Source organism: Halichoeres trimaculatus, unplaced genomic scaffold (assembly GCF_033239565.1).
Source record: "Halichoeres trimaculatus isolate MK-OKI-2021-1 unplaced genomic scaffold, fHalTri1.1 fHalTri1_scaffold_13, whole genome shotgun sequence".
In the NCBI taxonomy this organism is placed as follows: Eukaryota; Metazoa; Chordata; class Actinopteri; order Labriformes; family Labridae; genus Halichoeres; species Halichoeres trimaculatus.
Window position 1 is genome coordinate 18,108,163 of NW_027437191.1, and position 14,330 is coordinate 18,122,492.

The following is a 14,330-nucleotide window of genomic DNA, read 5'->3' on the forward strand; positions in this document are numbered from 1 at the left end:
AATGATAAAAGAATAAAATGAGTAAAAACTAAGATATCAAGAAAAACTAAGAACCAGACCATAAAATAGTACAACTAAAATATTAATATAAGAAATGAGTAAAATCCATAAATAAAAACAGAGTGGGAACCTAATATAAATAAAATGTTAATTAAAAGCTAATCTTAATGGGTGTGTCTTGAGCCTGCTCTTAAAATCATGGACATTCTCTGGGGCCCTGAAAATGTACAACATAGAAATTGTCAATCTTGTTGATATGATCTCGAGAACTATTTTTTAGGTCATAAAAGGTCATCACTGTTAATTGAACCATAAATTTATGCAAAGATACCAATACATTAATTTAGAAGTTACTTGATTACTGTTGCAGCTCAACCTGGTGGTTTGATGGTGTTTCCCATGAGGCTAGCTCGGGTTCAAACCAACCCTTTTCCAGCATGTCTCTTCCCACTCACCCTGCTTCCTGCTCATTCATCCTGTCTTTTTTGAATAAAAGTATAAAAAGCCTGAAAAAACAACGTGAATAAATAAATGAATACTTCTCACCTATTAAAACCTGATTAAGGTGTCAGATCTGCATTTAAAAACTTCAACAATTAATATGAAAGGTATTACCACATAAACCACTTAGAACACAAGAAGTAACTGTGTTTAATTTGTTTGTTTTGGTGCAATTAGTATTAACAGATCATTACCCCATTACTAATGATGCAACAAAGCAGATTAATGCTGTTGAAGCTGCTTGAGTTAGCGCTGGTTTACTTTATTAGCTAAAGTTTATTTGTTCCAGTCGTCAGCATAATCATTGAACCTTCCAAAAAGGTCATTAAAAGCAAGGGGAAGGTTTCAAAAGATTAATAATATAAATATTAAAGTAAAGAAAAAAAGCATAATTTAAAATAAAGATAATATTAAGTAAGTTAGAGGGGAAAAAAAATTATTGCAGATGAAATATTCTTACTATAGTACTATGTGTGAGTGTGTTTGTGTGTGTGTGTGAAGGATGGTTTAACTCTACACCTGTGGGCTGATGAATATGACCAACTGTGAGCTCAGTCGCTTCACAGGAGCCGTGTGGGTTTCCAGCTGGAGGGGAGTGTCTCAGTCATGTCCTCTCACCAGATGTTTGTTGAAGATTCAGCTCAGGAGCCTTCTGCTGCAAATATTGCTCCTGCAATACAATTTTATGATGCACCTTCACTCAGTTAGGACACATTTTTGGAGTTTTTCATTTCGATCTCTCAGACAATTACACAGAACATCAAAAAGCTGACTTTCATCCTAGATACCTTTGACTGTTTCACAGAATCATGCAGGGGAATACAGTACAAACACAAATATGCCATATTTGTGTCTTTATTGTCCAAACTGCATAATACCACCCACATGCTCCTGTGCCTCTGTCTCTGTCCAGCTGGTAATCTGTGTAACACTCAGTAGCAGCCTGCTCTCTCTCTGCCATAAGAGTTTAATCTTTCTCCCTCTGCAGCGGCTAAGAGCACAGGCTTAACCAGATCACTCCTCTCCTTTCTCATTTGGAGGAAAGAAGTGCTTACTGCAGGATATGCTGTCATATGTCTCCCCCTTTCCCAAAATATCCACTGACAATTTTAGGCCTGTTCCAGTCAAAATGCAGCAGAGAGGGGTTTTATATAGAGCGATCAGTGCTCTCTGAGGTGACCCTCTTTGGCCCTGCTGAGACTATTTTTCTCCCTCCTGAAATAGCACACATGCTCCCAGTTGTAAAACAAATAGGAAAATATAGACATGTAATGACTTTAAATCTAAGAATAACTAAAGAACTCAATACTAGGCATTTTGGACTAAAAGTCAAATATGCTTGCATCAAAAATTGACAGAATGTGATGTTCAAAACATAAATAGAAACACTTTCTTGATATTAATAACGATACTACCTTTGATTGAGTCTCTTGTCTTCATCATTTTGTAAGTGAAGTAGCTTTGTGTGTGTTTCTCATAGTGACAATCAATTCCTGTTGTCAGTAATTACAACCGATGATTTTTAGATATGCATACACATGTACATTTCATAAATATTTGAGTGATTAATAAATTACAGACTCCACAGTGAGCTAACAAGGCTGATGCTAAAAGTAATAAACCAAAAACACGACTACCCCAACCCCTGAGTGCATATAAAAACGGCTGACACGCCTCCTTCTCTCCCTTTTGTGCTGAAGTGAAGCCAAATAAAGCCACAAATGGTGCTTGTATAAATAGTGTGCTGGTGTGGTTCTGTATGTTGAAGACAAAATGTGCAGGAGAGATCAGTTTTCTGTCTTAACCTACTTCATTTCTATCTGATGTGATGGAGGACAAACCTTCAGACTTATAATGCCCCAACTTTTGTAAATCTCTTTTTTTCACTTTGGGGCTAAATTGTGAAAAGTCCATAATCACGGTAATTAGGGCTCCATTTCCCTTTGATAGTGGATTTCAATTTGGCTCAGCATTATCAACAACTTGTATTACACCAAATTAAGGTCAAGGGACATTTGCTGTTAAGTACAAAAAACAGTAGTTAAAGTTTTTCTTATGCTCTTTGTGTTCACCCGTGAGAGCTGGATATTACAGCTTAATGGCCACCATTGTTTGTTATTAAGTGTTAATTGGTTTCTCTTAACTTTGAGTCAATAAGTACTCAGACACAATAGTCATGATAGGAATCTTGCTGGGATGTTGGTTGTGAAAACACTCATACACTTGCTCAGCAAGTGCATTTTCTGAAGAGTGAAACAAGGAATTTTGTCCTTCAAGCTCACTAGTCTGTCCTGTGAAGAGGAAAGTTAAATATGTGTTGTTTTTACCCTCAATTTTTATTATTTAAACAGAAGTCATGTTTCTTGATTGTTTAAAGCAGGGGTCCCCAAACTTTTTCCTGTCAGGGCCAAACAACTTTTCCCTTCTCTGATGGGGGGCCAGGATCAGTTTGTCAAAAAAAAAAAAAAAAAAAAGTGTGATGATAGCAGAGGTGTCCAAACGTTAACATTTATTGTTTCCCAGAAAGCCACACATAGCCAAATATTAATAACCCTTCCTGGGATCTTGACGGGAAAAAAAATCAGAAAATAAATAAGAACACTTTTAATGAAATATATAACAGAATTTATGAAATAAATAATAACTTAATAACCCTTTTCAGGTTTTTCACAGAAAAAAAGACCATGAAATATTAACTTTCTTGTAGACACCACTGTTTGCAGCTCTCTCTCTCATTAACTTCAATGTGAAAACCAGGAAGCAAGCAGGCTAAGAAACCGAACTGATACAACACCTACCAGCACAATACATTTCACTACCAGTGTGGTTGTATAACAGGATTTTTTTTTAAGGGAGGGGTTTCAGATAGGGCACAAACTGCAGAAGGGTGGAATAGAAAGTTACATTATATGCATGTGTAAGTGTCTATCACGTGGCCAGACTGAAAAAAGCTAAAGCTTTTTGGTGTATTTGGATTAACTGATCTTGTACAGTTGTTAGATGATCTTGTCAGCTATTAAGTGTAAAACAAACAAATCTCCAAAACACAACTTGAAGTGAACGCAGCATAAAATCAGATGTGATGGATTTAAATCAAGTCTTCCTGCAGTATTTTCTTTTTGCGAACTGTACCAAAGTTATCAGACATTTTAGTATTGACAAATCTGCTTTTAATGAAAAGATCAGCTTGTGTGTTTTTGTCAGTGTTTCCTCAGCTGCTTCCTTTGAACTAAATGAGTGCAGTTACATTTTCATGTTACATGTCACATTGTCTTATCGGATGAAAGCATTTCGATTGGCCTCTGTGGACATCTCTTCCTGGTTCTTCCTTCACTTTCATTTCTAATCCAATGCAACTTATTTCAGTTTTTTCTTCCTCAGCATAATGCTGATGCTGTCTTTTCAAAGTAGGTCACCTTAAAAATGAATTAATTCTGAAGAAGTGTATGAAGAGTAACAGATTATGATTACTTGGAGCCTGAAAGAAACCCATTGAACCCCTTGTAAAACTGAAAGTCCTACCTTGTTTATTTATTTTTTACTTAAGGACTGTGGGATTAACAAATTCAGTACAGCTAATTAGAGATTATGTTCTTCCTCTTTATCAGATTCAACTCCTCCATGCAGAGATTTTTCATGGGGAAGTCCAAGAAGAATGTGGCTAATGGTAACGCCACAGCCAGCAGTGAGATGGAGGACGGTAATACTAGTTATGACTATGTTTCTGATGACGACCCGTCATCGCCTTTACTCGCCAAAGGTAAGGTTAATCAGACAGGCTGGACACACGAGACTACCAAGAAATTAATCAAATGTGCTGTGTAAAATTATGATCTGGGGTTTTGAAATGTGTTCAAATTTATTTGATTGGACGTGACTATGTGGAAGACTTTGGTTATCTTATCTTAGTGGGTCTGTGACTTTAGCCTTTTCTATTTTTCTAATTATTAAACTAACAATTTAACAGCCAAAATTTCTTTAGTTGAAATTCCCTAAAGAGCTCTAACCGATAATTTCTAGATGTATGCTCGCCTACTCACTCACTGGGAGTTACATGAGAATATTAATCCCATTCTTGCATCTGGCTGTCTACCATGAAGTAGTCTGCTAGCAGCTAGTCAGCATTGGCACACACAGCACCATTTCTAGCAACTAGCGTGTCTATCTGCAACAGCTAGTTAAAAAAGCAACAGCTAGTTAAAAAAGCAACAATGTTTTTTAAATCAATGTAAGTTTAACACTTTAGCTTTGAAATAAGGAAAGTTATTCATGCTGTTGCTAACCACCACTGTCCAAAACTAATGAATTCTTCATTAGGCTAACAAATTGCAGGCTCCATGTTTTTAAAATCTGAGTACAGAATGATGCAGTGTCAGGTTTCTGAATGTGTTTAGCCAAAACTGTTAACATGCTTTGTTAGCTAGCTTTAGCCTCTAACAGCCTATGCTAGTTTTCGCTTGTTCTCTTCTTTGCTACACTTTGCTATGCTAACTGCTGCTGGTTTTGAATTCATACTGAGTGTTCATCAGAAGGTTTTGTCATCTTTGTGTGAAGCTAGACTCGTTGTTCCCCTCTTTATTTTCACTTTCCTACGCAACATTTGAAGATGCTAACTGCCTGCTAGTGGTAAGTTCTTGTAAAGCCCAAAATGTTAGTGGGGACTTTCTCAGCACACAACAGAAAAAAAAGGAAAAATTTCCCCTAACATGTAAAATAGTCCCTCTGATAAAAGTCCATAGAGCAGAAGAAACAAAGTTGTTTGACCCCACTTTACCTGGGAAGGTAAGAAATCTTCTCAAGCATTTTGATTATTTCACAGGTTATTCAGCCGTGTTCCTTTCATTTATTCTGTCTCCCCACTCTTCAGCTCTGCATAGGTGATAAGCCTGTGAAGCTTATCAAAGCACACCGGGATCACAAAATAAAATGTTCTTGTGTAAAATGGGAACAGCATAATGAAGACATTCTTTAATCTTCCTTTGGTAATGCAGTTTAATGTCCGGGGACTTGGTTGTCTGGGGCTTCAAACTGATTAAAAACTTCAGAAGAAAACAGCCTTGTCTAAATAACATCTTTAATGTCATGTTTGGATGAGATTTTTGCATATCCAAAGTTCTCCACTTCTTCCTGTCTTGCTTTTTGAACTTTCTAAACCCTTTGAAATGATATTTAACCCCTCTGAGATTTTCAACCTTTCTGACTTTGGCTGCTTTAGTGATAACACGCCTGTCTGTTTAGCCTTACTAAACTGACTCTTGCTTATTGTCTACAGTGTTGTGCCTGCTGTGTGCCTATTCCTTCTGCTTGCATACTGCTTTTCTCCTTCTTCCACTCTCTAGGGCACAGACCCACTCACTGCTGAAGTGGTAATGAATTTCACAAGAGGAAATGTTTATGCCGGCTCTGTTTACGCTGTTAATTTATGTGCATTCTAGCATGCATAATAAGTCAAATTAATTCAGAGTTAAACTAATAAACAGGATATTTTTTATATATATATCCCTCATACATCTTAAAGAGGATTGTAAGCACTGGGAAAATGAGGACTATAGTTCCTTGATTTAACACTTTAAGACATGTTATTGTCAAAGCTAAAGTTGCTTCATCTGGCGAGAGTATTTGATTTATGTACAAGTCACCAGCATGACAGTGATCACTGGGTGTTACATCCTCTATGTTACAGGTTTGGAAATCAAATCCTAGTCCAACCATACATACATACATACATATTCACAAGGGGGAGGCAAACTTCAAAGCTGCACCAGGCAATTTTAGGAAGCCTTTTGAAGTCCAGCACCAGAACTCATGTTGTGCCAGAAACTGCACTTAACACAGTCAAGCTTACACAGCAGGTGTGCGATGTTTTATACCAAAGAGATGAGGGGGGAATATTCAGCATTGGTGAATCTCTGAAGACTTTGAACAGAATTTAAGACTCCTTTTTTCTCCACTCACAACAAGAGGATAGAAGGATGTAACAAAAAGTGCAGAGTTTTTGTTTGAGCAGTCCTGTAATGAAGGGATTGCTTGAAACTCGATGATTTTTACCCAAGCAATTTTTTATGTTCCCTTTTTTCTCTTTTGTGCAGATTAATAACTCCAGAGGTGCATGTACTGAATCCTGCTGATATATACAGGCTTACCTAAATTATCTTAGGTGCAGTGACAACCATGATGCAGATTTTTTTTGTTGTTTGTTCATCTGACAGTTTCTAATTAAAACTCTTTTTCTACTGGTTGAAAATTTAAGGGCTTGTATGAAACAGAAGATGCCACGTCAAATGGATTCATACATTCATTCTAGAGGTTTTGATGATGCACTTTTTGGTATCTCTTGAAAGGACAGTGGCAGCAAGTAGGTTAGTCATGGTCAGACTATTTTATGAGATGCTGCAGCCACTTTGTCACAGACGTTTAGCCAATGACAAGAAAGACAAAGTTTTGGAAGTAAGTGTGTGTAGGGATGGGAATCGAAAACCGGTTCCTATTGAGAATCGATAAGAAATGTTTCAATCCGTCGATATTGTTAGCCTTTCTGCTTAACGATTCCCTTATCAATTCTTTACATTGTGCTGGAGCCATCCGGCCTTACGTCGACTAGTCTGCTGCAGCTATCTTAGCTTAGCAGTTAGATAACATTTCCCAAGAAAACTCTGATTCAGGATTTTCATCTTGAAGTTTTACTGAAGAACGGACTTCATAAAGAAATGTACATTACGCTCTCTCAGGAGATTCATATTGAGTTCATTCGAAATGGTATAAATTACCTTATTTACCAAAATAACAAAATAGTGCAAGCTTGATGCTAACGTATATGGGAAACTGCATTGATATGCTAGCAGTTAGCAAACATCAGTATAATTTCAGCTTCAGAACAGAATTTCAACTGTCATCACAGAAACATATCACATCAACTCTTTGTAAAAACTACTGAGAATGTCAAATGTCTAAAGCTAACAGGCAATTGAAAGGCTCATGGCTGACTTCATAACTACGGAAAGCTTCTAAACAACTTAAACCATTGCCATTTGCTTTTTTACCAGGTTATAAATAATATAATGAGTTAATTTCTGCTCTGAAAACCTCTTTTTTTTGGCTTGGTGAATAAGTGACTATTGGTATTTCTGGGGCCAACACTTGAGAAACTGTAGATTTTAACACTTCCACATCGCCTCATATTTGTAGATCAGAAATTGCTGCTGGTCCATATTAAGGGAATATTACTTTAATGAAAATAGCGCAGCTTTTTGCACAATTATTGCCTGGTGCAGCTTCTACCAGGACATGTTGACTAATGAGTCTAGTTGAGCATGTTAATCCTGGTAGCTTGGACAACCTGGGCACTGTCATTACAGGCGAAGGTACAACACTAGAGACGGTTCAGTAAAATATGGAGAGATTGTTGCACTTTAAGGGTTCGACTGGTGTGAAATTGATTATTTATTACACACAAATGAACAGATGACATCTTAGACTTGTTAGGACAGTATGCACTTGAATGAAGCATGTGAAATGAATGCATCAAAAAAAAAATACATATATCAGCTTTGCTCTTGTCTAATGATTGTATCTCTACACATTTTTGTTTGATGTTTGTAAAACATCACAGTCAAGCCCAGTAAAGCCTACAGCCGTGGCTCAGTGGTGATGGTGGACGAGATAATGAACGCCAGTCCTTCCAAGTTCAGGTTCCCAGAAGCCGGCCTTCGTGTCATGGTCACCAGCCATTTTGGACCCAAGACCCGTCTGCGCATGGCGAGCCGTCTCATCATAACAGAGGTACACCGGCGCGTGGTTGCTCCAATAGGGGGATTTAACTGCTGCTGCAATATGTGCAGTTTTCTCAGTGTGTACAAGTTTCAACTTTAGTGCTTCAGGTTCTGTTTCAGCCCTTAAGAGTTTCCTTATCTCACTCACACAGCATTGAGTGTTTATTTCTTTCACTCGAGGCTGCAGGGGCAAAAAGTATACAGGAAAAGAGAGAAGCGCAGCACTTTAAGTAGAAACCAAAGTCAGTTCCTGTGCTCTTTGACTTAGTGTGTTTTTTCTGAAAGCGCCAGAAGTTGGTCCAAGCTGCTAACGGAGTGGAGACACAAGTTGTTGATGGGAAGGTTGAAATCGAGAACGGGAATGTGCCAGAGGACAAACCGACGGAGCCGGAGGAAAACGAGACCATCTCACCATTTCATATTCCAAGTTAGTGATTCATGTATGTCCTGGATGAAAACAGGAAATCTGGCAATAGAAGGGGTAAAAACATAAGAGACGTAATTTAATTTTGGACCTTTCAGAGGTATCAATACAATTTTATGGGCTCCTTTTATAATGAAATTTACCCTCTACTTCAGTGTTTATTGATCCTTTTATCAAATAAGTGACAATTTCATTCACACGTCGAAAATGTTAGCTGTGTTATGTCTAGAGCCAGAGGACTGTCACTACCATTTATGGATGAGGAGGGAAGGAGATTCTTTACTTCAGAAGCTGACAGAAACTAATGTGTTTTTATTTCTGCTGCAGGGGGCATTGGCAGTAAGCTGAAGTGGCTCCTGTCGTGGCCTCTCCTCCTGTTGCTGTATTTAACTGTCCCAAACTGTGCCAAGCCCCGCTGGGAGAAATACTTCATGCTCTCCTTCATCCTGTCCACCATCTGGATCGCCGTCTTCTCCTACTTGATGGTCTGGATGGTGAGTGTAATGTCTCTGTGGAAACCAAAGACTTATTAGACTGTCAGAGCATTTACTGGAAATCCTTCTAGGGTATGTTTTCACACCAGTCTGAGAGGGCTAAAGATGCTCAAATGTAATAAGAAGGGATTAGTCTTCCATTTAGGATGCAGCTTTTATGATCTCTGAAAAATTCTGTGAATACTCAGGTTTTCTGTATTTGAGATCGTAACTTTCCTCCTGAAGATCAAAAATAGGAACAGTAAATTATTAATACAACATTCCTGTTATGCTATTCACATTTTTCTTTTAAAATGACTTGTAAACAAAACACTGATTCATCATCAGGATTTATGCTTCTTAATGCTACACTCTTTTGATTTCCAAACATCCACTGCTTTCCAAACACAGGAAGTTATGAGCACACTCTGTAATGTTCAAGCAGCTCAGTGAGGAAAACACAGCGTTGAGGTGTTGTTGTGTCTAGAATATCCTGAAGCTTAGATTTTCATTACAAGCAACAGGTGCAGGACAGTAATTCTTGTGGCATATGGGAGGAACAACTCAACATGACTAATGAAGAAAGAATTAGTTAACATTTCCTTAAAGAGAAAGCTTTCATCAGCATTTTTAAGCTTCAAAAAACACATGAGCAGCAACCAGAAAGCAAATTTCAAGATTTCAGAGAGCTGACTCTCTCATCTGAAAAACTTAAGTAGCTTGGTGCTCCCACAGTGCTCACTCAGTGAACACTTATTATAAACGTGAATTAAACCAACAATGCTGGATTTCCAGAGTAAACCTGTGCAAATATTTAAACTGCTACATATATGCATATGTTGATGAAATCTCCCCACAAGACTTACTGACATGAGGTTCATGACATGTTGGAGGTTTGGCCCTCAAACACCAAGGTCTGTCCATAGCTTTGCCACTAACAGGCCTCACAAGGGCTGGCTCATCAGAGGGAGGGGGTAGGCTTAAAGACAACAGACAAGTTTTAACACCAGTGTGAGAAAAATTGGATTTTTACCTCTGCCAAGGAGGTTATGTTTTAAGGAGAGTTTGTTTGTCTGTGAACAACATAACTCAAAAAGTAACAAATGGATCTTGATGAAATTTTCAGGAAATGTTCAAAAATGGGTTGTGGAAGAAGTGATTACATTTTGGAGGTGAATGGATCCAGGATCTTTTTTAAAGGATTCTTTACCATTGGGAGATAGGGTTGTTTTCACCATATGTGTATATAACTCCAGGATAAATGGTTGGATTGCTTTGCAAAACACTACAAGACAAGGTCACTATAATTTCTGACAGATGTAAAAGTAGGATCCAGATCGTGGCAATACTCAGATTACTAAGACCCAGAATTTGAAATATGTACTGGGTCATCATAATTTTCAAGGTAACAAATTATCATACAAACCTGCAACTAACACCTAATTGTAGCAGACAGCCTGCTGAAAGGGAGTATAACATTAAAGTAGGACTAAAGTGTTGTGTGACAATCATAATATGCATGGTGGAGGTCTCTCTGAGTGCTTTTCTAGTTTTGAGCTGTGTCATGTAAAACTTCAATGGGTGCCACAGAGACAGTAAAAAGCTTGAAAAAGCACATTCCATCTTTAGTTTGACTGACAGCAACTTTTTAGGTCAGGGTTTACATAGAAAATATGATCAATTGTGATGCTGAAATCTACACATTTTTGATTTCTGACAGAAAAGTTCACATATGTTGGAAAAATAAAAATTAGATTCGTTATTCAAACTGAAGGAAGGTCCCATGTCCCAAGATGGTGCCAAGATTTGCGCTATTCAGAAAAGAGCACAGGATCAGAGTGCATAGGTCAGGACCTGCTACCATCCTGAAAACCAGTTTGAGGGAATGATGGGTTTAATGACCAGTGATGAAAATGAGAAGGCTGTAAGACTACATCGGGAAACACGTCTGTGTTTTCTCTGTGTTGTGTTGCAGTCTCTCAAGAAACTGAACTGAACTGTTGCATCTTTTGTTACATCTTCCTCTAGTTCTTACAGACATTTTTGTATCATCAGACTACCAAGTAAAACGTAAATAACGTTTGTAAAGTTGCATGAAATGAGCTTCAGCTTTGTTGGCTGCAGCAACAAAGAGATGAGCTCACTAATGTGTCAAAAATTACATTTGAATGATACAAGTTATCCCCTAAAAAGAGCCATTCTTCATGATGAATACTCTTTGTTCATTGCAAAGTGAAGTCTGATGCTTTTGTACTTTTCCTTCAATCATTTTCAGCAGTACGACTCAGTACGACTCTTTTTCTGCTCTGTGGTGTTGCTGCATTCAGGCTGTGCACAAAGATCTGAGTTATTATTCTACTGTCCTTTTGTAAGATCAAACCCAGGCCTCACAAAATGCTCTCAAAGACTAGATTAGCATACGACTCATCATTTTCTTCTGGTTGGAATTTCCTCTGATCTGTCTACGTGCCTTTTAGCTTTTTGTGTTTTGTCCAATTTAATGGCACCAAAGTTTGTGTGTTTAGGAGTATCAGCACTGGGACATAGCTGTTTGATGTGCAGGCAGGAAATGTTTTAATGGTCAAAGAAGTCACATCTGTTGTCCTGGATCTGTAACTTTTAAAACAGAAACTGTAGTTTTGCTTTTAATCTCTGAAAGTGACACCAATGTGATCATTTGTGACAGTATGAAAGACGATACTTTGTCTCTTCAGGTTGTGTTTGGAAGCAGAAAGTCAAACCTCTTTTTGGTCAGAAGATAATTGAAGCTTGATTGATTATTAGTTTGTACTTGTATTTTTTCCTCACACTGTCAGAGAAGGCCATCGTAAAGCTTTGACACATCTCATTTCTCTCAGGTGACTATAATCGGCTACACCCTGGGGATTCCTGATGTCATCATGGGCATCACTTTCCTGGCAGCAGGCACCAGCGTCCCAGACTGCATAGCCAGTCTTATTGTGGCTCGGCAAGGTACAACTTCTCCTCTCATACATTTATAGATCAAGTGACAGACAGACTAATTTCTAATACAATCTGTACTCTGAATGTGACTTTAAACGGTGCAGATGCATGTGTGCATTTTCTCTGATGCTCAACACTTCCAAACATCCAGAAATACTAATAGGTCTTCATTTTTAGCATTCGGAAAACTAGTACAGTGTCTGAAAATGTGTTGTGTTCTCATTGGATCAAAAAGAGTTTAACAATTAGGAGTGTACAGAGTTTTTCTCAGCAAAGGGGCAAGAGAAAATAGCACAGAGCTGTTTATAGAAAACACAGTGTAGTCCTGCGTCACTGCCTTCCCAGCTGGATGAGGTGGGCGCCCTTTTGGATGAAAGTATAGAGCATGAAACTTTGTGTTTGAGAACAAAGTCAAAGTCAGGCTCTTTGGTTTTGTTGCAGGTTTGGGAGACATGGCCGTGTCAAACACTATTGGCAGCAACGTGTTTGATATTCTGGTGGGACTGGGGGTTCCCTGGGCAATACAGACCATATGTGTCAGCTATGGGTCAGAGGTAAGACGCTTTTACACCCAGGCTTTGTCAAGCAGTCATGTGATATAAAGATAACCAAACTCAGAGCGCTTCATGTCTCCAACACTGAATCTTAGGCCATGTCCACATGTAGCCGGGTATGTAGGAAACTGCATAGGCCTATATTTTTTTGTTTACAACTGTCGTCCACACAAAACTGCAGCTTTACTTCACTTAAAACAATGTTTTCTGAATACTCCGGCTAAAGTGAAGATTACAGAAAACTCTGGTTTCATGGTTTCATGTGGACGCCGGTTAACGGTAAGTTTTTGCTTCTCAAACGTCACAGCTGGATGACGGGGGCTCATTCTGATTGGCTGGCATAGGTTTCACGTCAGGAAAACACAGATTTGCCTGCTGGGTGTGGACGAAAGTATTTTTTAAAACAAACGAGGGGGGAATGCTCGTTTTTGAAAATACCCAGCTACGTGTGGACATGGCCTTAGACTGAAGTTGTGCGGGTGCACTGTTGATGTGTCCATCCTGTGTGTTTCAGGTGATGATCAACAGCCGTGGTCTGGTGTACTCTGTGGTGCTCCTGCTGGGCTCTGTGGCCCTCACGGTGAGAAATGGATAACGTTTTTGCAACACTGGATGCAGAATTTATGTCTCAAGTAAAAAAAGAGCAGTGCTAACATCTCTGTTTGGCTGCTCTCATCACTGACTGAAACACTGTTATGCAACAGTGACTTAACTGAGTTATGTAATTGGTTCATCAAAATGTTAAATTTCAGTTTTGTAAACACAAGTCTTCACACGAAGATCCTCCGGCACAAGTGAAATAATGTATTTTTAATTTTTGAATAAATAGGACAAGATTTGGGTAGTCTGACTGCTTTTAGTAATGATCTGTAATGTGAAACTATTAGTGGAGAAAATGGATAAAAGGAAAAAAACTCCATCTTCAGAATGCATTAAAGTTACTCAAATGTATATTATTTTAATTACTCCTTTATCTATTTTACACTCTTTATTTTAATGCAGTTAAGTTTTTGCTGCTTATCAGCAGCCTAACAGACAGAGGATCTGCAATTTTTCTTTCTTTTTTTGCTGCACAACACAGAACAGTGATGAGTCAGCAAGAGAATATTAATCAACAGAAAAATATCCAGACTGCTGTTGTGCAATCACTGATTAAAAAGGATGATGTAGCCCGTTTTTGTCAAGTAACTTTTGAAGAATGTTTGTCAGATTTTGGTTTTCTAAAAAAACGCTTGAGGTGTAGGTAGAGTTGTTTTTATCACGTCACCGAACCTTGAGCCCTTTGTCTCCAAGTGAAGTCTTAGTCAGGCCAGCTATCCACTAGACAACTTATAAGTCTTCACCAATTTCAAAATCATAGAGCATACATAAAAACAGTCTGAAATGTCCTTGGATCCCACACCTTGAAGAAGTCCATCGGACCACTAGACCACACTCTTCACATTTAGGGCAACATTCCTATAGACACAAAATCTCAGGGGGGCTTGAGTGATCCATCGTGGCTTCAGAGGATAAACACAGAAAATGATTCATGCCGTCAGCCAGCAGCCCTGACATATATTCTGCCATGCAGATACAAATAACAAGGACACAAATCTGGGTGAATAATGCCACAAGCTGCTCTTCTGTTAGTTTTTCACTTGGT

General features: G+C 38.4%; 1 protein-coding gene across 2 annotated transcripts in view; it reads left to right on the top strand.

Moving 5' to 3' along the window:
- slc24a4b (solute carrier family 24 member 4b) overlaps positions 1–14,330 on the top strand; it is a 47,309-nt gene that overhangs the window by 30,354 nt on the left and 2,625 nt on the right. Inside the window, exons 10-16 of one of the 2 annotated variants that reach the window (XM_074684649.1) lie at positions 4,110–4,201; positions 8,111–8,280; positions 8,556–8,697; positions 9,022–9,188; positions 12,026–12,140; positions 12,573–12,685; positions 13,200–13,265. In XM_074684649.1, coding sequence (XP_074540750.1) covers positions 4,110–4,201; positions 8,111–8,280; positions 8,556–8,697; positions 9,022–9,188; positions 12,026–12,140; positions 12,573–12,685; positions 13,200–13,265 — 865 coding nt within the window. The remainder of the gene's footprint in view (positions 1–4,109; positions 4,202–8,110; positions 8,281–8,555; positions 8,698–9,021; positions 9,189–12,025; positions 12,141–12,572; positions 12,686–13,199; positions 13,266–14,330) is intronic. The other variant, XM_074684650.1, reaches the window with a different exon arrangement.